General features: G+C 42.2%; 1 protein-coding gene across 3 annotated transcripts in view; it reads left to right on the top strand.

Annotated features, from left to right (window-relative positions):
• Positions 1-23466, top strand: part of EEF2K (eukaryotic elongation factor 2 kinase) — a 42395-nt gene that overhangs the window by 10736 nt on the left and 8193 nt on the right. Inside the window, exons 2-17 of one of the 3 annotated variants that reach the window (XM_019542181.1) lie at positions 436-760; positions 2249-2299; positions 4219-4319; positions 5812-5872; positions 6818-6855; positions 9202-9373; positions 10781-10930; positions 13934-14066; positions 14908-15035; positions 16583-16784; positions 17135-17202; positions 17825-17902; positions 18685-18747; positions 20188-20322; positions 21711-21899; positions 22371-22495. In XM_019542181.1, coding sequence (XP_019397726.1) covers positions 515-760; positions 2249-2299; positions 4219-4319; positions 5812-5872; positions 6818-6855; positions 9202-9373; positions 10781-10930; positions 13934-14066; positions 14908-15035; positions 16583-16784; positions 17135-17202; positions 17825-17902; positions 18685-18747; positions 20188-20322; positions 21711-21899; positions 22371-22495 — 1940 coding nt within the window. In that variant the 5' untranslated portion in view covers positions 436-514. The remainder of the gene's footprint in view (positions 1-435; positions 761-2248; positions 2300-4218; positions 4320-5811; positions 5873-6817; positions 6856-9201; positions 9374-10780; positions 10931-13933; positions 14067-14907; positions 15036-16582; positions 16785-17134; positions 17203-17824; positions 17903-18684; positions 18748-20187; positions 20323-21710; positions 21900-22370; positions 22496-23466) is intronic. The other 2 variants (XM_019542182.1, XM_019542183.1) reach the window with 2 other exon arrangements.

The following is a 23466-nucleotide window of genomic DNA, read 5'->3' as shown; positions in this document are numbered from 1 at the left end:
GCCACTGTCAGAAACAAGCTACTAGGCTAGGGGGACTGTTGGTCTGACCCAGTATGGCACTTATGTAATGTTCAGGTCCAGTTTTTGAACAAGAAAAAGCAGAAATATTAAGGAGGAAGTTGCCAAATGGAAACAGGCAGCCAACAGTGATCAGCTAAAAGCGTCCAGTGTTCATGGTTCAGAGAATTGTATAATCTCATTTTATTCTGGTCTAATTATTTTCTGTTTCATGGAAGTACTAAGCTTGGATGTCTATACTGGAAACTCAAACTTCTGTGTGGGTGTTCAGGTGCACACTTATCTGCCCCAAATACCCATTTTACATGCTTGTGTGCTGATAATAGATTTCTACTAATACTGGTCACTGTAAATGTTGCTTTCAGCTTTGTTTTCTTTATCAATAGGATCATTAATTGTTTAATTTCCCCCCCCCAGGTTCTTTCTTCCTTTTTCATGTATATTATAATACTGGCTACTTTAATCATTGAACGAATTAAACTGATCTCCTGCAAACATGGCAGACGAGGACCTTATTTTTCGTATGGAAGGTATTGATAATAGCAGACTGACTACAGCTGTCTCTGGAAGTTATACTGACGGTGATAGTGAGGATGAAGATAGTTATTATATCTGCCCTATAACAGATGACCCAATATCTAACAAAGCTATCAACAACAAAGTTGACAACTACTACAGCAACTTAGCAAAGAATGAACAGTACAGCTGCAGCTCTTCCCCTAGAAATTCATTCCATTTTAAGGTAAGCATTAGGCTCAAGCTGAAACGGGCTTCTGATCTCATTTAGCTGGCATAGGAAGCAAGGGCTCCAGCTTGCTAGCTGTTTCATTTCTTGTAACTAACCGTTTTCCATGAAAATCACTGCTATTTTTCCAGACCTGAAGTTAAATCCATTAAGCCAGTAACTTGATTGTGCTGTTGATTTGCTTCCTCTCCAGTCCAGTGGGAGCTCCTTATGTGCCACAATGGCTAGACCGAGCCTCAGACAGCACAGCTGCTATGGGCTGGCTACTTTAAAACACAAAAAAAATGGATTTGGAATTTGAAAGCTGGTTTTGATTGTAACACGGTCCTTTATAAAGGATTCAAAGCATTGAGCCTGAAAACACTGTGACTGGGGTAAGGCAAATCATTGTGCCATGAACCCATTCTTAATTTGTGGAAGAAGCTGAATTGTATTTAATTGTATTTTGTGGTGAGTCCCCTAAAATTTGGCACTAGCACCCAGATGTTAAATGTCAGTGACCTCCACCATGAGCTCCTGGCAGTATATTCTAGTTGCACTTGATTTTTTCAGCCTGAAGGCCTGACATAACATTGTGGAAGAGTCAGGGGCCTGCAATCAGTGGCTGGATCCTGCACTCCCTACTGCTCCTTTCACTTGCACCATCCCATGCAAAGGGATGAGACCCATTGGCAGGATTTCTACTGGGTGTGTTCCTAGGAGGTGTGGTCTGCAAGGCAACCCTTGAATTGCCACATTTGGAGCATGAGGACTACAAGCAGCTTGTAGTTACAGTTTGACACACTCCTAATATACTCCATTTAAATGGGGACTCTGCAAACTTGTGACATGTCTTAGTCTTCATCTAGACTAGGTTTTAAAGGTGTTTGATTAACAAGCGTTAACAAACGTCTTGCGATACTTTGGATCTGTCTGTGCTGCAGGTTGTGGTGTCACACAGAGACATCCAATATAGATGGGGCAGCGAAGACTGTAATATGGGCTAAAGTTTAAAGACAGTTACGACACATTCAGTTAAGTTTTGCCTTGTCTACAGGACACTTTTAGAAAACGTTAGCTAGCATGTGTCAGCTGACATGTCTTAACAACACACCTTCTAGCTGGGTAAAACCTTAGGGGTCCATTTAGCACAGTGATAGTGAAATGGAAAAAATGATTCTTTAACAAGGCAGAATTTAACGTAAACTCACCTTGGTGGTGGACCTGTTTGGTCAGTGGCATGAGAAATGTAATAAGCTTCTAACTTATTTAGTATGTTATTAAGTGAGAGATTTTTAACTCCTATCTGTCAGTAAAGAGGTTGCCAGTTCACCTGAATAGACTTGTGTTCATATGTTCTGTGGATACATTTGCTTTGGGAATATGCATTTTGAAAATCAGCTTTGAAATAATGAAAAGCTAATCTGTTCAGTTAGTAAACAAGAAGAGAGCACTTAATTTGCCTTGTTAATTTTGCTATGCTAATGTTTCTCGTGTATTCTTTAGAGTGACACACAGCAACGTTCTAAGCATGGCTCTGTGGTTGACCATAGTCGGGTAGGTTAAAATGAGATGTGATCAACTTACATTGTAGATGCTTTAAGACTTTTTTTTAATGGTATTTTTTATTCATTATTTTATTTCCTGAAAAAGCGGATACAACTCAGTCCATAGAAATCATCAAAGCAGAACATTGCTCATAACTTTTTTTGTTCTCTGGAATTTATCTTTTGTTCCTAAATAGTTACTTCCTTTATATTGTTTCTTCACATTGTTTCCTATTGTTAATAGAAGCAAATGAATACAAGAGCATTTTTATGCTGTTTCTATTTTCTGGTTTGTCCCACATGCATGATCTAGGGAAAAGCAGTGGGATGTTTATATAATGGGTGCTACAAATAATCTTTCTCTGTTGTATTCTAGTTTTCAGAACAAGTTTAGGGCTCAATTCTGTGCCCTAAACTCTCATTAATACTTGTTGGGGACATGTGGCACCTTCCAGGATACAGACCAAGGAAGAATACCAGCCCCCAAGCTCTCCTAGCCTCTCTCTGTGTCTCTCTCTCTCTCACACCCCATGACACAATAATTCTTAGAAATGTGGGTGTGTACTTCAGTGGTGTTTTAAGGGAACATACATGTTTTTTTGTCTTGTTCCTCTCTTCCTCCACACCTGCCTTCAGCCCTAGGCAAATCAGCTGTCGCTGACTTGGGAGCTGTGTTGTAAGGCAGCTCTAATTGTCATGTGGTATGACAGGAACTTCCTTGAAAGTGGGAGATATTTAGGTTTTAACATTAGACTGGATGGGTATTTTGATTGTTTTTAGATTGGAATAGAACAAACTTGTTGCCTGTTTAAAAACTTACATTCTTTCATAAAGAAGTTCCTTCTGTTGCATGCTATAAAGCAAGGATTATCTGTAATGCATTTCAACACTGATACAGATTTTTACTGGGCTTTAGCTTTACTTTAGATTACTTCTCAAGTTTATTTGGAAATTAGAAGTATTTTTTAATTGTTCAAATTTAGTTACAGAAATAATAACCGGTGTCCCAGAAATCACTATTTCCTGCCTCCCATTCAGAGAAGAGCCTGATGCAGAGTCTGGGAACTGCTGTGTTCTTTCCTCTCATTCACATGCTGCCTTGCAGAAGGAGTTTGGCATTTTGCAAGACTGCATCTCAGGGCTGGTATGAAAGGGAGAGACAGGAAAAGTGTCAAGAGAAAAACATCTAGAGTGATCTGTGGAGAAAACGCTCAAATTTTCAACATAGGGATTTGTAGAGTTACTGTGACTTGATGGAGACTGAAATAGCTACTTGTCTGGAACTGTAATAATCATCTATTTTCATTACATACTAATTTATTCTGCTTTTTCATCATGTGGTTTGGGGTCTTGGTTGTCAGAAGACTTTCTGATTCTGGATTTTTATGGTATAAAGCATTATTGTTCTTTACTTACGCTGCCAGCACACGCTAGCTTTGTTAACATATAATTCGCTTTAGTTAATTTCTCTGCTGATCTTAACAATGGCGACTAGCTGTGATTGCAGAGCGCTGTAATAGATGCTGCAATGATAAAGTTATGTCACGCTGTGTGTGTTACACTCACTTTGTACCATTCTGATCTCAGAACAGTAACTTCAGAATGAAATAAAGAAATTGCAACTGAAATAAGAATCCAACGTTTTAAGTTTCTAACCTCAGTATGATTGGATTTGAAACTGTAACATGTGACATGGTGGTTTGTGCCTGGCCACAACCAAATAGTGGTAGAAGAGGGGAACGGTCTCAAATGTGGTCTCATCCTGTAGAGAAATCTGTACTGCCTGGTCCCAGGACTGTGCCTTACTGATTCCTTGTGGGCAGCAGGGCCTGTGCAGATTCCTTTTCAGCACTGGGGAACACATGCACTAGAAAATTTGACTGGGTTGTTGTTTGATATAAATAACCTGCTAGTTTTCAACTTCTATAGGAAACCTGGAAACATGCCATTGAGAAAGCTAAGCACATGCCTGATCCCTGGGCAGAATTTCATCTTGAGGACATTGAAACAGAATATGCCACGCGTTACAGGTCTGTTTCTGCTTCTAATACTGATATTAGATTGAAGTAGCTTACATGGCTATTTTTCAGACGGTTGCATTAATTTTTCCTCCAAGCTCCGGATAAGTAGCTCCGGATGGAGAAGTATCTACAGTATCCAAGGCAAGAGCATATCTAAATTGAAACTACCCAGGATTTTAGAAAGACTGAGCTCAGTCAAGAAATTGTGACATATTCTAATTGCCCCCACATTAGTTGCTTGTTAAGGCTTCATGAGAAATGGACGGGAAATAAATGTGAAAGGGTTTTGGCTGATTTTCTTTGCAAGTCTGCGGAATGATTTCAATAAGGAAAGTGATACAATTGATTCTTTTTTTTTTTTTTTTTGAAAGCTGTAAACAGATCTGCCTGCTCGTAACACTCTGTTCCTTCCTAAAATAGTAGTTTCTTTCTTGCATGTACATGCAGCTCTGCTGCATGAGGCTGGAATGTAAACCCTTAAAAGGACCAGAACACCACGGAGTAGCCTATGTGCCGAAACCAGCCCAATCTCTCACCTCCAGACAGCCTTTCAGGCACATGGTTTGCAAGGTGTATCTACCACACAGCTGTGACATGTTTGCATGCCTTCAGATATGAGGAACTGACTTATGCTGACTACTTGTATATTTTTAATTATGAAAGTGCAGCTTCGGGGTTATTGCGATAATCAGATAAACAAAGAAAGAAATATCCCCCTGACATTGCTGTAAGACTGTACAGTGCAGACCATTGAAAGGAGACATCTCTACCAGTGAATGGCTAGCATGGTTTTCATAAAACAGCATCTGAGTTGGTCAGGGAAGCCAGGCTTTAGGCAGTGGCGCACTGCTGACACAATAGTTCTCAGTTATCTTGTTCATGCACTTGAAAATTGGAGGATGCAGGGTGGGGTAAAGCTACCTGTGTTTTTTATATTCTGTGGATGTGCTGAGACTTGCTTATATCCTGGTGCAACTCTGAGCAGCTTTGAGGTGTCTGATTTATGATATGCTTCCCACGGTCCATTTCTGTTCTTGTCCCTGATGTGCCTGCAAACATCCCCCATACCAAGACCTGGGAGCAGCTTAGAGTCCTTATTCTAACCTAGTGCCACCAAGAAAGAGCTGCTGTGCAGCAGGGAAATGGCTCCAGGAGCCATTTCCACCCCCTCTTACAACTGCCAGAGCAGCATGAAGGAGTTCTAATGCCAGACCAAATCAGAGCCAACCAATAGTGTAGACGGGGCTTTAGTTTGCTCTGAGCTGTCAACCTGAGGTATAGTATACTAGAACTAGCTCAAAGGCTTCAAGTGAGCTAAGCCACATGGTCCTCTGAAGAGGCTGCTCCCTGATTGACAGACAAGCCCAGGGTGAATATGTGGGGTTGAAAGTTCTTGAGGATAAACAACACTTCCCCAGTCAGGGTTAGGCATGATGAGTGCACAAACCTCCTTTGGTTCTTTGTGCATTTTAATCAGAAACCCTAATTTTGATCTTTGCAGATACAATGCCGTTACTGGAGACTGGGTCAAAGATGAAGTTCTAATCAAAATGGCTGCACAAGTAAGAACGTGCCCATCTCTTTCTTCTGTTACTGTCATAAGCAACCATATTTTACTTCCTCCCTAATGTAGAAGAAGGAAAGCTGACTCTGTTTCACACAGGAATTTCCAAGCTTCTCATTTTTTGTTTTATCCCTTTGCTTTCCTGTTATGTTCAGTTCACAACAGCTTTCATTCCACTGGGATAGAGAAGAAGGCAGGGCAGTCCTTCCCCAGCCCAGTAGTAACTATGCATGGGTCAGCCAGAGACGGAGACTGTGAGGCTTTCACTCCCTTTTAGGAGCTGGGTCTGCTGTCTCAGCAACATTCCTAGTTCCTGCTGGCCAGGGAAATGTGGATGGAGCCAGGACTTTAATTACAGCTCCCCACCTGGCAGCCAGTCTGCTTTTATCTGTTATGCTTCCAAGTATTTTCTGCTCTTAGGATAAAATACTGCTTGGATTTTTTTGCAGAATAAGTTTGGGGCCCCCACCACCCGCTTAAATCATGGTGTGAGTTGAGAAGCTGTGGATGTTTTTTGCTCTGTGCTTCTGCAGAAGTACCTGGACTTTGGCAAGATGCAAGTCTTAATGTCACATCTGACATGTAGGGCTCAGTTAGGGGTTGGGGATTGTGAAGTCACCTGTTTGGGGCAGTGGCTTGTGAGCTCACTTTAAGCTGGACAGGTATTTGATTGATGCCTTAAAGCAGCAGCCAGTTGGTTCCGCTTTAGAAGGAGGTTTACTCTAGATGCCTTTATCCAAATTCCGCTTCCCTGCTTTTGGTCCTGATCCCCACTTCTTGGCTTTTGGTCCTAATCCTTAGACCTTCCTCTCCAGTGGTGTTTTCTTCAGGTTGTCTGGGAAGTGCTTCAGCATCTCTCACAATGTAAAGGGGCAATGTGGAAATTTTAATTATTATTAGAGATTAACTCCATGCAAGTGACTGTGTGCTTTTTTTCCCTTAGCCCTTTGGTCGTGGAGCAATGCGAGAGTGTTTCAGAACGTAAGTGTCTGCTGGCTTTTTCCTTTGGGATTCCTGGGAGTATTTCTTGTCGTTGTAAGCATCACTTTGACATGGTCAGGGAGCTTGCAGAGAGTAAAATTCCCTACTAGGTGAGAGCATGGCTACTATAGCTGGGTGGAGAACTACATCCCAGCTCTAGGATGAGCAGAAAGCTTTTCAGCTATGATGTCTTGCAAGTGCCAGGCACAGTTGTAGCTGTTCTTTCCTTCTCCCTATATCTTCTGAGATCCAGCGTAGGGAACAGACCACTGAAGGAGCTGCCTGCTGCATTTGCTGGGGATAATTCAGTGACTGTGCTCCAGGAAAGCATGGAAATGCATTGAGAGGTTGAAGCACAATATTCCATGATGCTTCCATGGGACAGGTACCTTTGCATCAGCTCCAGTGCAAACATAATCAGCAGTTAGATCTGTAAAAATGAGGACTGGAATATACCACTTCCACAATCCACTGTAGCCCAGCTACTCACTCAAACGCAGAAGCAGGTTCATCATGTCTCATTCTCAGCGGGTTCCCAATTGGCCGGAACATTTGATGTAGGCAATGTCTTTAAGTCCAAACACAGGCTCAGGGTTATACAGACTTGAGGGAAAGGAGCAGCTGGATTCAGGACAGTCACAGAATGCCTTATTTCAACCAGAAAGTGAAATTTGGATCAGATAGATTTTAGACTAATCATTGTGATTCTGGGTGGAGTGGGAAGGTTTTTTCCAGCAGGGTGAACTGATGAATGAAGAGGATTTTCCTTTGCTCAGGAAAGCTTGAGAATACTGCTGTGGACACCAGCACCTTTGGTGAACCAGTTTGTGCCAGAAGAATCACTTTTCTTTCAAGCCTCCAGATATGAATGTCTCCTGGAGAATGAATGTAATGCAAGTTTTAGACAAGCTCCTCTGCTTTTCCAACATTGGCATATAAATAATTGGATTTAACATTTGGTTTCACTTGTGGGAGGGAGAGCAGCTTCTGTAGCTAGAAGTTCAGTGTTTTGGATATTCAGGACAAAGGGACAAAATAGCCTTTTGCCCCACAACATGGATTGGACCAAATGGTTTCCATCTTGCAAAACGAGATGTAGTTACACATAGGAAGCAACAGACTTTAGTTTGTCAGCATCTTGCTTTCAGCTCCGGTTCCTAAATGACCAAATTGCTCTTTTGAGTTAGTGACTCCAGGCTCTGTAAATGCAAATGGCATCTCAGCGGCCCGTCATTTCCTTTGGCTTCTGTTCTTGAAGAAGTATAATTCGTGTTTGTTCAGTGTCTCTTCCCCTGGATGTGACAAAGGGTCACTGGCAGCAATGCAAAGATATTGTCTCCTGTGTTCTTGCAAGCTCCATGTGACTCCAGACATGTCTTTCCCATGCTTACCATTTCCTCCAGATAGCCACTGCTGCACTCCCAGCTTGGCTAGACTTGCTTGCTAGATCATTGCTTCCAAGCTAGTCTGTCTCTAGTTTCTGTAATTGCCTTTGTTAAATGCAGACAGAAAGACCCTGCAGGCCTTTTTCTTTCCCTGTTGTCCCACACAAATAGGCACAGTTTGCATTAGGAAGGGAGCAAGGTCCAAATTGGAAGCTACCTGTGACTGCTTAGAAGCTCTTAAAAGCCATTTATTTTCTCTATCTGACTTGAATTCAGGCATCCTCTATAGTTTCCTATGCACATGTATTAATCCATCTGTTAACATCTAGCAGTCCCATACTCAGACTCTGTCTTCACTTTTGAGGCATTCATACCTTAGGGACTTCTCCATCAGAAAAGAAAGAACTCTTGTCTGCAGTACTAGTTCCTGGGATGTTAGGGTTTGAGAGCAGCAGCTCTTGTGTTGTAAAAGCAGCAGGCTACCCTATCAGAGGAGAGGGCTGTTTCCTCTCATAGTTTTAAAATTACCTGCCATGCCCTTTAATTTTCTGCAAGACAAGATGATTGGCTTTGGCTTTTGATTGGTTTGCTTAAGGCAAACACTGATCTCATGCTCTCTGTTTGAGATAAAAAAGGAAATGGAAGAGTACAGAGCAATAACATGCTATGGTAGCCAAGCCACAAGGCTGCTTTGGCATATTGGTGGGAAATGTCTTTCAGCCTGTCACAGAGATTCAGGCAAAATTCTGCTTTCTCCAAACTCTTTATATGGGCTAAAAGCTGGGCAGTTCTGTATTCCTTGAACTGGAGTATTTGGGAACTCTCACAGGTTTAGATGCAGATCTACGCTGCTGTTCATTTGTGGAGCCTTCAGCTTTTGGTGTGTTTGGAGGCAAGGAATGGGGAATATTGAATTGAAGATCTCAGTTGCCCTTTTGCCCACATTTGGTTTGTGTTGCAGGAAAAAGCTGTCCAATTTTTTGCACACTCAAAACTGGAAAGGTGCCTTCAACTATGTTGCCAAGCGATACATAGAGACCGTTGACAGGGATGTATACTTTGAGGATGTCCGACTTCAAATGGAAGCAAAACTCTGGGGAGAGGAGTATAACCGGCACAAGCCACCAAAACAGGTATGTTAAAGTGCACACAGAATCAATAAGCAAACACAGCCTTTCTGCATTCAGAGGGTAGACTTTCAAAGCAATTCAGAGAGGGTTTAGCTCTGTAGTTAATTGATCAGAAAAAGCTATACCTTCTACTGTGAACTTCTATTAATTGTGTTCTGGGGGGTGAAATAAATAAAGTAGTTTTGTGTGCAGTAATATAGGTTGAGTGTGTGACTGTGCAGATGCACTCCCAGAGAGCAGACAAAATTAAGTCAAATGGGCTTGGATGGGTCTTCTGGACATCTGCTGGAACCATCTGGGTGGTGAGTGCCTGGGAACAGTGGGGCAGGGGTAGCAGGGTGGGGACTGTGGCAGGCCAGGGACTCGCATGGAGGCAGTGGGCAGACAGCAGTAGTTCCTGCTTGGCAGGTGCTAAAAGGCAGCTGGAACCAACCCCGTTATTGGCCCCTGCTGCATCCCCCTCCCATTTCCCCTCTTCCTCCTTCTCCTTCTCCCCTCCTCCATCCTACTTGCCTTGTCTGTTACCAGACTTCTCTTCCTGCAGAGCCAATTAGCAGGCCCCAAAACCCACAAAATCAGGCTCGGACCATACAGGGACTAGGAAATTGCTGGTCCCCTCATTCCTGACCTCCAGGACCCAGTTCTCCAGACCCTACTTACCCCAAAAGGGTGCAGGAAGCAAAGTGAGTCTGAGCCAGCCTTGGCTAATCTTAAGATTCTCAGGCCTTGCCCCTTCCCCCGTCCCTCCAGACAGGGCTTAGGGTTTTGCTCTAGGCTAGATCAAAAGTTTTTCCCAATGTGAAAATCCTGGATTTTAGTTTGTCTAAATTCTGCTTCTATGAGGAGAGAACAGTGTTGTGAGGGTGATGTTTTACATATCAAATGCTCAGAGGCTGAAGAGAATTGTCAATGGAAAAGACTAGAAGCTAACCAAGTGAGACTAAGTTCAAGTGGATTTTCCCTAGGGCCAAAAGCAATTTCTCTAAGGGCCTAAAATACCTGAATGTAAAAGGCAAAGGTGGATATCAGTCCTTCACAGAGAATCCATTCCTATAGCTTGGACAGTAGTTACTCAGGTTCCATCTTGTATGTTTGTATACACAGGTAAAGTAGTGAAATCAAATAGGAAACTGATGTGCACTCAGAATTTTTCAGAAGGGTTTATTTATCTACTGCTGTTTCAATAAACAGTTTCAGTGGGTAATTTTTTGGTGACTGCTACTGTATGTAATTCTGCCAACAACTTGAGAAGCATGTGACTCCCCACTCCTCTTATTAAATAAACAAGCCTTGGCAACTGCTTGCATCTTTTTATTGCCAAAGTTTGCCCAGTTGCACCATTCCCATGCTTTATTCTTGGTGTGAGCAAAGTGCTCTTTTAATCAGCGCTTCTTCCCTTTCCCTTCCCAGGTGGATATTGTGCAGACCTGCATTATTGAAATGAAGAACAGGCCTGGAAAGCCCCTCTTTCATCTGGAACATTACATAGAGGGCAAATATATCAAATACAACTCCAACTCTGGTTTTGTACGGGACGACAACATTCGTCTTACCCCACAAGTGAGGCTTCAACCCTTTTCTGAGTACTTCCTGCCTACTGCAAGGATTTTCTTGGCTTCACTTAAACAGCACTTGTTATTGCCAAGAAAAGACGCTGCAGATTTTCCAGGGTGATGTGGAATTAATTTATTCGGTCACAGCACAGGCTCTGTCTATGCAAGGCCTGATCCTGCAAGATGCTAGAGGGTTGCCTCCTGGCTCTGTTTGATTTCCCTAGATGTTGAAGGTGTTCAGTACTTCTCTGGAAGCTTTCAGCACCGTAAAGAACTGAGTTGTACTTTAGTTGCAGTGTACAGTTCTGACAGGCTCGCAGCCTCTGTACCAGCCAATGGGCATGCCCTGCCTCTTGAGCCACATCATATCTAGGTCTATTGTCCCACCCAACTTGCTGTTTTTACTGGATTTTCCTCTGGTGGTAGTGATTAGTGGTCCCTGTATGGCGCAGGGCAACTCTATTGGCACATCTGCAGGGCTTCTCCTCCCCTACACCCCATTCTACACAGATGTTTATGATCAGCCTGGGTAACACTCAGATGTGATGATGGGGCTTTCTTCTCCTGTGTTGGGGCCTGATGAGGATGATGGCTGCAGGGGGCTTGCGGCTGTCCTGTTTTCTCCAAAAATTACAACATAGCTGAAAATCCAAATTAAATAGCTTGGATGATACAGTGAGCAAGGCAATGATGTCCCCATACCAAGTGCTTTCCTTATACATGTGGGTGCCTCAGTGCTCAGTGCAACTTCCATTCACCTACCTATTAGGCTTGCAGTACCTCTTGGTGGGCTGGCTTTCTTGTCCAGGTTCTGCCCATCCTGCCACCCAGCCAGGTATGGTAATGCTGTGAAGCATGCCCCGCTATGCCTACCTGAAGGTTGTGGTACTACCAATTCACCCTGGCGCACTCTGGGTCCAGAGATGCTGTTCCAGGACGTGTGGTGCCACGGGGTCTCCGTGCCAGGTTTTTCTCTCATCAGATGCCCTCTTTGCCCACTGAGCCACCCTATTTCAGCCCCACTTGAGCTGTGTATTCCAGCGTGGGTCCCCATGAGTGCTGGAGAGCAGTGTTGGGTTTGGGCTGTGCAGCCCACCAGCTGCTTCAGTTGAGCTTGCACGTGGTCAGGTCCCCAGTGCCCCATCAGTGGATGGTCTTCCTGGGGGCTTTCCTGGTAGTTGGTTATAGCCAGGTTAGTCTAAGGACATAAGCAGACAAGGTTCTTTGGGTAAATGTGGTATCTTTTATTAGACCACCTAAATTTACTTAAATTTATAAAAGATATCATGTTTACCCAAAGAACCTTGTCTGTTTATGGACTTTCCCAGGGAACTTCCCAGGGAGCCTGTCACAGCATCCATTTCAAGGAGAGATTTTGCTACCAGAAGTGGTATCAGGCCTTAGATACTGCAAAGAGTTGTGCTAACTTAGTATAACCAGAGGGCCAGACCCTTACATGATATAGCTCATTGTATAAATCAGCCTTTCTCTATTGACTTCAGGCAGCTTACAGCACCTGAAGGTAATCCCCTGAATAAGTGACTTGAGTCTTTTCTGGTTATATTTCTTTTATTTATATAAATAAAGCTGCAAATTTAAAGAACCCAAACAAAACAAAACACAGCAGATAAAACCCATCAACTAATGACTTAACACTACTGGGTCTAATGAAAGAACTAAAAAATAATGGTAGTATGCATAAAGTGATCAGCATTTTAAAACTTTTGGTGTTTGCTGTGTTGCTTAATGTGGATGGGGGTTTAGTTTCTGATTGATCTTTTGCACAGTAAATCAGCACTATCCTTTTTAGAGGTTGGGAACAAAATGTTTCATAAGATTAGCTGCAATAACAATGTTTATCTAACTTCCCCCCACCCAAGCCTTGCAGTGCCCTTCTGGGGGCCTTCCCACAAGGTTCCAAACAGCACCGCTCTGATAAAGAAAAAGAGTTTTATGCTTGGCACACTTTAAATGCAGTATTCACAGAGCTGCATTTTAGTATCCCTAGGGCCAGATTCCCCATCCATACAGTGGGACAGCTCACAAAGGCAAACCCAGAGGTAGAAAACCTCTGTGAAGATGCTTGCGTTTCCCTTTGGCAGAGATGGACTGGGTTTTGCCCAACCACAGAAGAAGCAGTAGGTGGCACTCTGACTACATAGCTGTGAGACCAGAGGTATGCGTCTATCTGTGAGGAGGCTCTGTGACTGCAGTGGCTTAGAGCACACTGCTGCTCTTTTTAGCCTTGTCCTTCATGAGAGCTGTTTCTGCATCCCATGTTTAAGAAGGAGAGATAATGGAGGTCATAATAAAGAAGGATGTGATGATGCATTTCTCTCTTGGCTCTCTCCTTTGGCCTCTTTATACCCACCTCCTGGTTCATCCCCTCCCTGTTTTGTAGGCTGAGGAAGCTATGGCATAGAGACACTTGACCCCTTTCCATGTAGGTGATCTGTCTGTGGGTCCCTCTCCAGGGAAGGCTTTGAGAACAGTCCCCCGAGCAAGTATTTACATGTAAATTTACAGTACTGCCTTTAAGTAATGTTGTTACTGAGGATAAGGCTTGGATGCAACGTGCAGGGCTGTGTTCAGTCAAACAGTTTGCCCTTAATTCAAATTAAAGGCCACATCTTTTTAGCTTTAGTCACATGAGCCATCTCATCAACTTCACACAAATAACTGAAACACGATTTGTGCTCTCTTAGCTTGACCCTAGACACATCCGATCCTGGGGAGTTGTACCTTGCACTTACAAAAAGGAGAAGTTTGTGATCACATATGTCTTTTCAGTCACTGCTTGCTAGAATCCTTATACTTAACACCTGATCTGATTCTCTTGTGTGTTCCTCTGTCTTTAAACTGGTCTGTAAGCAATGGGCCAGGCCCAAGATAAATTAATTACTTTTAATGTGTGATCCTAAGCACATTTAAAATGGAAACAATCACATACGTTGTGACTTTCGCTCCCCTGCTGCCTGCCCATTGATGGGTTTTTTTTATTTCCCTACAGGCCTTTAGCCACTTCACATTTGAGCGTTCAGGACACCAGCTTATTGTTGTTGATATCCAAGGAGTTGGAGACCTGTACACAGACCCTCAGATCCACACAGAGAGTGGTGCAGACTTTGGTGATGGCAACCTTGGTAAAGACATTTGTGCTCCTTAATATTTTTATTAGTAGTTTTTTTTTTTTCCTGCTGTTCTTGTTTCAGCAGTCTGCTGAGCACTCATAAGGCTGCCAGAGCAGGCAGGTTCCTGCTGGATAGAATGCAAACAACTAGGACATTTATTGTGTCCTTGGAGTGGGAAGACACCCCCTTTGTCTGTGATGTGCTGGCAGAACAAGGGATCAGCAATGGGATTTCTGGTCTTGATTCAGAGTACCTGATTTAAAAAGAGAGGTGTTTTTGCCTCCTGCCAGCTGCATTGGGAAACCAGGAAAGTAATGAAATTACCAAGTTTCCTGCAGTTTGAGAGGAATAATTCTGGTTGTTTAAATTCCTTGCTGAATCACAAGAATGGATCCAAGCAGAGAAGGTGTTGTAAGAGTCTCCTGCAGGGCAGTAAATTCAGCTGTGTTTCTCAGGACATTCATGTATTTCTATTGTTTTGATACCACCTATGTCCTAGCTAGAGTTTTTGAGGATTTAACATTGTTACAGATGTCAAGACAGTTTATAGTGAAAAGCTCACGGATTTTAAAAAATAAATTTTAAGAGCATGCATGTGTGTGAAGAAGCACCTTTTTAAGCCTGCAACTTTTCACAGTGAAAATTTCCTTTTTAAATTCATCTCTCTTCTTTTAACTCACAACCTTATAAGTTCTTGTATTTTTTCTAAAATCTAAAAACTTTCCAGAATGTAGTTATCAAAGCATCATGGCTACATGGATAATTTCAAGGACAGGGTTTTAGGGTTCGAGTTCCTAATGTCCCATCTATCATGTACAACTTAGGTAAAACCTTTCTTCACCTATATCCTCAGGTGTACGGGGTATGGCCTTATTCTTTCATTCTCACTCCTGCAACAAGATTTGCAAAAGTATGGGACTTGCACCTTTTGATCTTTCATCCAAAGAGAAAGACGCCTTGGATCACAGTAACAAGCTGCTTGTAAGTGCTTGCTGCAAAAAGCTTAATAAAAGAGTATGAGAAATCTATAGTAACTTGAAAAAAGCTGTGTAGAGCAACGGAAATCCCCAGAAAAGAGACCATAATTACAATGCTTACTTTACACTTGGCCCCTGAACTGATGCTGTAAACTTAATCAGCATGAAACCCTATAGCATATTCATCAGATATATGTTTAAGCATTCAGCCCTTAGGAGGTTCTGTAGATCCTGTGGATAAAAGGTAATTATGGAACAAAGGTTATATGTGCAGAATACAGTGTGGTGCTGTGCAGAGATACCTGAGCTCTCTTGGCCGAGGAAGCAGTTTCTTAGCAGAGCTAATTGGTTTGGGCAGGGCACCGTGCTGAGTGGCTCTATTGCTTCTGTTATGCCAGTTGCTTCACTTGATGCTAGCTCAGGTATCTCTGCATGGTACTGCAGTGTGCTGTGTTAAAAAGCGAACAGTTGGATTATTTGGGTGCATCTAATTAGACACAAGTCCAGTTGTTAGTTAGGTGTATTCTGTTTGATTGAAGCATGTAGAATCTGCTCTAAAACTTTGGAGTGAAATTCAGCCTAGTCAATCGTAAAATTCCTTCTGACTTCATGAAGTTCATCTTTTGTGAGGTTTAAAGCATATTTATGCAGGGGTGGATCTGGGGCGGGGGAGGGTGCAGTAGTATAGATGTACTCTCCCCTTCTGCTGCTGTCCTCAACTGACATGGGTGCAAGGGGAGTCCCAGTGTCTGCTTCTGTCCTGCTTCAGCTCTGAGCTGTGGCTGCTCAGGGTGCCAGGTACAGCAGGGAGAAGCAGTAGTGAATGGATTTTCTCTGTTTACACCTGGTGCACCCCCACTGTGATTCCTGCTGGCAGGTGGAAAGTGCTGGAAGGAGGAAGCCAACCCCCACTGTGGTTCCCAGTTGATACAAGCATGGGGTGGGAGGGAAGCATAGAGCCACTCCTGACCTACTCCAGCTGTAGGCCCCAGGAAGCAGCTCTGCAGGGTTCCAGGCTCAGCTGGGAACAGGTTCAGCATGCAGGTTCCTTCTTCCGGCACCTGCTTCCAGGCAGTGGGGGGACATGCTGGGAGGGGGTGACTGGGCACAAACCAGGCTAGAAGGAGGAACTGTTGATGTCATTGCCATCAGCCAAGCCTTGCATACTGCATAGCTGCTCCCTCCAGCCCCCAGCAAGAGTAGCTCTTGTGTTCAACCCACGTATGGGTCAGCTGGAGATGGAGGCTATGTCTCCCTCCTCAAGCACCTGATCCCAGCCCAGCTTCTGTGGAGCCCTTCTCAGCCTGGGAGCTCCAGCTGCTCCTTATCTCCACCCCCATGTGGTCTGAGGGACAGTGTGCTGTGCCCTCTTTAGGAAATTCTAGATGTGCCCATGCATACATGCAAGCTTATAGAAGTATGGATGCACATGTAATCATCTGACCACATGCATGAAGCCATTGTTAAATACATAGTTTAGTGTGCACTCCTTATTCAGAGGGCAATGAAGAAAAGTGAGAGTAATAGGACTTTCATATTGCTTCTCCTAAGGAATCTGCTCAGACAGTTGTACGTGGCACAGAGGAAAAATGTGGCAGCAACCGGGTGAGGACAATCTCTGGTAGTCGGCCTCCTTTGCTTTTCCGTTTGTCTGAAAACTCTGGAGATGAGAGCATGAGCGACATGGCATTTGACTCTTTGCCCTGTTCTCCTTCCTCAGCAACACCTCACAGCCAAAAAATGGACATGCTCCGTAAGTCCAACTGTGTGTCTTCTCTGCATATAACATTGTAAAACCAAGTTTGCAGTTCTTCGACATTTTAACAAAAACACTTCTTATTTTTTCAAGTGTTTGGTTACTTACTTACAGAGTCTGATTTACTGCAGAAGTTCTGTCTGCCCCTTTCTACATCTAAATATTTCTGCTAAGTCATAATAAAACCCCAGCTATGTCTGTTTATAATTAATGATGCGCTCACTTCTTTGAGGTGCCTTCTTGAAAACACTTTAATAAAAGTCAGATTCCATTATGTAGCACTTCTGCCTGATACATGATCATCTACAGTATTCCCAGAATAATAAACAAAATGTTATTCTTCCTAGATTGGCCTGTGTTCAATGAAGTGGATAATTTGGTTCACAAAGACCACGATCACCTTGATAACCAAAGGGTATGTGTGCTGCTGAGAGAGGATGAGTTGTCTGTTCCTTTAGTAAATGCACTGCCTCTGGACTTTATTCAGGAAAAAGAAAGCAAAGCCCTCTGTGTTCAGTGCTGTTGGTCCCATCACACATATGATATTTTCAATTTTAAGCAAAAAGAATATAATTTTTTCTTACTGTTCTTCCCAGAGTTCACTTGCGTCCAGTGAATTTTAATAGCAAAGGTGTTAATGTGTTTTCTTGCCCAGATGTCACCTTCTAGGGCTTTTGCAGGCTACTGTGGTATGAAAGCCTGACAAAATCCCTACTGATTTTATGTGTGTAGGCTGGGTAGAAAACCTCACCTGAAAGAACAACTACAGGCTTCTGCAGGTTATTTAACTAGCCTACCCAAGGCCATAGCAACAGACATTGCAGCTGCTTCTTCACTGGCTACAAAACATTCGTGAAAAGATATAAAGGCATGAGACTGGAAGGGACCAGGAGGTTTATCCAGTACAGTCCCTTGCTATTACATTAAGTAATCCTTATCTTAAAAGCAGACAAGCTTCATGGAAATTGATGCCTGTTGTATGAGGTTCTTGCAAGAAAATGCACTAGTGTTATGAAACTTTGTTTATGTTGTTGCAGGACTTTGAAAATGGTGGGGACAGTGGCTATCCCAGTGAAAAGAGAAGTGATCTAGAAGAAATGGATCATCGAGAAAAGGTAAAAAGCTTTATTTTGGATTTCACAGTGATCTGAGGCTCTTTCTCCCATTTTAAGGTGTTTCAATCAAAGAATGTATGTATGTAATTACATCCTGTCATCTGACTTTTGCAATGAATTAATGAAAAATTATAGGAAAGATGTTCCTGTATATTCTAAAATAGATTGTTCAACTTTCATGTTTACAATTTGCTTTCAGGGAAAAGAGAATTTGCAACGTGGAATCTCCTACAAAATAATAAATGTGATTGCTGTTTGTTCATATGGTGCTTTTTGAGGTCTGAAAGCATGTCCTGTAAAGAGTTTCCAATTATAATGGGACTCTGAGTGTGACTTTCAGCTCCTGATGTACTGCATATTATGTGGTCTGGCGTATTTTAGAAGTTAAGACTGCAGTTGGTCATTAATACACTGGTACAGAATTCTTATTTCTAGACTTTAAACTTGTAAATAGCTTTTTGGTTGGTACCTTGTAAGTAAATGCAGCTCTGCTTCCATGTGTGGTCAGACCATTTGCAAAAAGAGAAGTTTATCTTTGAGGAGGCAGGAATAAGTGACATTTTTGTTAGTTTAATAGAATAAATCCAGTTTGTATGAATAATGTTTTGGCACTATAAGTTTTACTAGCTCAACCCAGTTTCTTTTCTATACTGCAAGTCACTGGGAAAAAACCCAGCCTAAGCTGTTTTCATCATTAACATAATTGGGAGGAAATTGTTTGTAGTCATAGATGGTACACATCAGATGTAAATTAAATTATGTAAATCTTTACATTAACATAGGGCCATTCAAACTACCACCGAAGACAGGAATCTGATGAAGACAGTTTGGGAAGTTCTGCAAGGGTAAATAAAACAAATCTTTGCAGACGGTAGTTAACCATTTTGGTCTCTTCTTTATGTTCCATCCCTTGTCATCTAATTTCACATTGCTACGTCAGACCTTAATTTTCATTCCTTTTAATTATTTTACATTACTATTGACACACATGTTCTTTCTCTTTTTTTTTAATTTTTCAATTAGAGAAGTGCTGTTGTAAATAACACTCCCATGAACTCCAAAAACAGTCCCTGGAATAAACCAGTAATTCTGCATGAATTTCCCACTGACATAATTTTCACTTCTTCTTTTCTCTCGCATAACTAGATTTTATTTGCTTACCATGCTATATTTATTGCATTGTGTCCTGTACATTGTTGGGTGATTCTTTTTTTAAAGCCTGTAGTTTTTGGGTGTCAAAATAGTTGTTACTACTATATATTTTTTCTGGTGAAAATATTTTTTTGATATTTCTTAAAAATGCAACTCTTTTTATGATTATCTATTTATCATTTTTTCTGTGGTTGTAAATTAAAAGAGATTTTTCATAGCAATCCATAATTATTTTTGTTATTTAGGATTTCCAAACTCCTTGCAAAATTTATACAATCTTTGTTGTTGATGCAGAAAATAAAAACATTTATGGATTGAAATTCTACATCAGAAACATACATTAGAGGGTTCTCTTTAATAGATTTGATTTTGTGCTAATGGTACCTATCCACCTATGGATCTGAAAAATATACTTTCCTTAAGAAATTTTAGAGAAAATTCTAGTTTGGGTTGGACAGACCCAGTAAACATTGACACACGTATTTGCCTAGCAAGTACAATGTTTTTAATCGGGTTTTTAGTTAAAGCTGTGTTGGGCTAAGGACATAGGCAGACAAAGTTCTTTTAATAGATGTGATATCTTTTATTAGACCAACTGAGTAGTTGGGGAAAAGTTCTTAGCAAGCTCTCTGGTGCAATCATCCTCATTCAGGCATATGGAGTCTCTGCTCTACTTAGACTCCAAGAAATGCGAGTAGACTTTAATCGGGTATTTTTCATTTGTCCCTAAGCATAAGCAGTATTTAAAATGTTGTTATTTAAAGCTTCAGTCCTGCAAAACACTTAAGCCCAGGCTTTGCTTTCAGCATGTGAGTATCCCTAGCACTATTCACATACTGAAGTTAAGCAAGTGTTTTGCTTAGTCTTGGTGCTTTGTTTTAGCTACTGTTCTTTACGGAGCGCTTCTTGCTAATTGCATTAGGATGATAGAAAAGGAGCTGCTACGAGCTTTTGTTTAAAAAAGCGATTGCCTGTGCCTTTTTAAAGCAGCATCCTAAATTAAAAACACTTGCTAATAAAACAGTAGATTTAATGGACTCTGATTTCTGCTTGGTAATGTATGGAAGTAGCTTAGTGCCCTTTTATTTTCAAGTACAAAGTATAATACACTTCTTCCTCCCCCGCTTTTTTAGGTTAGTGTAGAGAAATGGAATCTCTACAACTCTTCCAGAGTCCACATCCATAGACCATCCTGTGTTGCTGAGGAAATTCAACGACTCAATGCACTTCAACTTGAAAAGAAAATTGGGAAATCCATCCTGGGGAAGGTACCAATGGTTCTATTTATTGCTTTTTCTTTCCACTTGAAAAATATATTTTGTGAATTATTATTTATATAGCAACCCACTCCTCTTACCAAGGTAGGACGTGTTCAGACAGAGAAGCAAAATACTGATATGCTGGGGGAGGGTCTGTTAGCCCTTGGGTCACCTGTCCTCTGGGGTAGTCTACATGAACCCCAAACATAGGATCCATATCCTGATACTCCAGGCAAGTTAGTTAATAAATTAGAGGCTGACCAAAAGGTTTAATATACCTCAAATTGTGTGTAGTGAAATCCTGGCCTTACTGAGATGAGGCCTTGCCCTTGACTTCAGTGGAGCCAATATTTTAGTTGTGCTAAGAAACCTTTCCCACTTTTGGCAGATAGGAAAAGGAATGATACATTTTTTCCTCTACCCTGAGGTGACAAACAAATGCTCTGTTGGTCAGATCTGGTCCACAGAGCCTCTTAGTCTGGCCCACCAGGCTACTGGCGGACACTGAAAACTAGGTGTGGCCTGCCACAGAATCCTGAGCCCTTGGACCCGACTGGGCACAGCCGTCAGCAGCAAGCTTGGCCACCTCTGGACTCACATTTCTGGACCCCTTGCTGCTGCCACAGCTGCCAGTAGCACCTGCAGTAGTCCTCATGCCTCTGGCTCGATCTGGTGCCCACAAGGAAACTATCCCATAGTCTGGATCCGGCCCAGGGCCCTAGGTGAATTTGACATCCCTGCTGTACCCCCAGCAGCATTTGCAAAGAGATGTAAGCTAGAGCTTCTATGAAGCAGATCCTCTCCTGTTTGCTATCAAAGCCTTAGAAGCAGGAAGTTCTAAACCTGGCTTCCTGTAGATCACATTTGCTCCTAGACTTGGGTCCTACCATTACAGCATTTTTAAAGGCCTAAGGTACGTAACAGATCCACTGAGACATGCAACTGTCCTCCAAATCCTAGTGGGCTGACAGAGTTCCACTAAGTTACAGTTTGGGGTACATTAATGAGGGGGAAAATTTATGTAACAGCTGCCAGCTGTGTCTTTTAGCCCAGGCAGTTGAGGCTCATAGACTGCTTTGTTACCCTTCCACTAGCAGTGAAAAATCACACTGTGTAAGTGGTTTATACTACTGTTTGCCACTTGTGTATGTTCTGTCTGTTTGCACCCTGGATTATCAAATAGGCCACATCGTACAAACTTACTGTGCTCTTGCATACACATTTGCTAAGCAGTTAAGTCCCTGACTAATTTTAAGCATATGAGTAGACCTGTTGAAGTCAAGGGGACAGGTGCCAGGCTGAAAGATAAGCATGTATATAAGTGCTTTGCTGAATTAGACCAGCAATTTTATGTGCGCTCAACTTCTCTAAGTGGCATCCTATATGCTGGGTTGCAGGTTCACTTGGCCATGGTCCGCTACCATGAAGCTGGACGATTCTGTGAGAAGGATAAGGACTGGGATCAGGAAACTGCTCTCTTTCACCTGGAGCATGCTGCAGATTGTGGGGAGCTGGAAGCCATCGTTGGGTTAGGACTCATGTATTCCCAGCTGCCACATCACATTCTTTCAGAAGTCACTTTAGAGGTAAACAAAAACTCCCAAAATGGAGACCAATCATATGGCATCTTTTGTGTTCTGTCTTGACAAAAGGATAGGAGAATCATGCCCAGAGACTATAATAATACTATGCATTTTACACATTTAGAAATCCCAGACCTTCACCTGAAAAGAAGAAAGATCCTTTGTGGCTAAGGTGTAGGACTAGAAACCAGAAAGCCTGGTTCAGTTCCTGGCTTTGCCACAGATTAGTTGTTTGACCTTAAAGAAGTCATCAAGGTACACATTTTCAAAAGTGGTCTCTGATTTTTGGTGCTTCCATTTTTGGTGTCCAGCTTGAGACAGACTGGATATGAATTTCAGGAAGTCCTGAAGGCGCATAACTCCTGTGGAACTGATGCATGGTGGGGGCTGTACCGGCAGCTGGATGAAGAAATGCATAGTGGCATGTTAGCATTATCCATTTTAGTGGGGGTTTTTCTGCTTTTACCTTAACAGGACACAAAAGAAAACAGAACAAAAGGATTTGATTATTTACTAAGGGCTGCAGAAGCTGGAGACCGGCCTTCCATGATTCTGGTAGCCAGAGCATACGACACGGGTATAAATCTTGGTGCAGACAGGTATGGTGTAGCAGTATCTATGTGTGCAATACACAGAAGTAAACAGTTAATAGAGGTATTTCACTGGTATAAGCAATTTGGGACTGCAACGTTTTGTCAACACAAAGAGGAATGTTTACAAACTGAAAGCCATATTCTTCCTATGTGCATGTCCCATCAATGTGAATGGAGGCTGGATGTGCATTTCTGAGTTTCTGTTACATTCAGGATGTCTCTGTAGGCTTTTATTTTATCTGGAGAAGTACCAGAGAAGCCAAACTATACACTGGTTTATTGGGATGTTATCAATGAGGCAGTATTAACAAGAGCAGCTACATACAGCAGAGAATACACGAACTTACTCCCAGGTGGTGAGGTCTCAGGGTTTGAGACAAGTTCCAGACTCCTATACTTCTGCCTATATGTGTAGGAGTTTTACACAGGTATACAGCTTAGGTTCAAATTTCTGTATTCCCTGTCCATTCTTCTGAGATAAGAATCTCTTGGCTAATGCAGTAGGAAGCAGGGGAAGTCATGGCCTGTGACATTAAGAGCTTAAATGGGACTTTTGCAAGCCAGCACCCTATGGTGAACTTCACTTTTGTTTATGTTAAGGCTTACTGATGGTGATGCCTTTCTCCTCTGAAACTGGTGGTAAAACTGCCTTGGGCCCCAGTAGAAATACATTTGTCTTTTTTAAAAAGAAGGATCTCTGGAGAAAATTAGTACAAGAGACATTGTCAGCATGACCTGCAGTCATTTAAAAATGAATTAAAATAATTTGGGGTGCTGTACCTACTCCTAAATTATTTTATGCTCACATTTTTCTATTTTAAAAAGCATTGTTTCTTCCCTCCCATTACTGTAAGAAACATCCAGCAAAAGGGAAACAGATGGATTCATACAGGGGAAATAATGAAACAATCATGAAAAAAGTGCTATTGAATGTACTCTCTCTCTCTCTCTCTCTCTCTCTCTCTCTCTCTCTCTCT

The sequence above is a fragment of the Crocodylus porosus genome, unplaced genomic scaffold (assembly GCF_001723895.1).
Source record: "Crocodylus porosus isolate Cpor-Errol unplaced genomic scaffold, CroPor_comp1, whole genome shotgun sequence".
Taxonomy (NCBI): domain Eukaryota; kingdom Metazoa; phylum Chordata; order Crocodylia; family Crocodylidae; genus Crocodylus; species Crocodylus porosus.
Note: the sequence above shows the minus strand (reverse complement) of the source record. Positions and strands in the feature narration are given on the sequence as shown.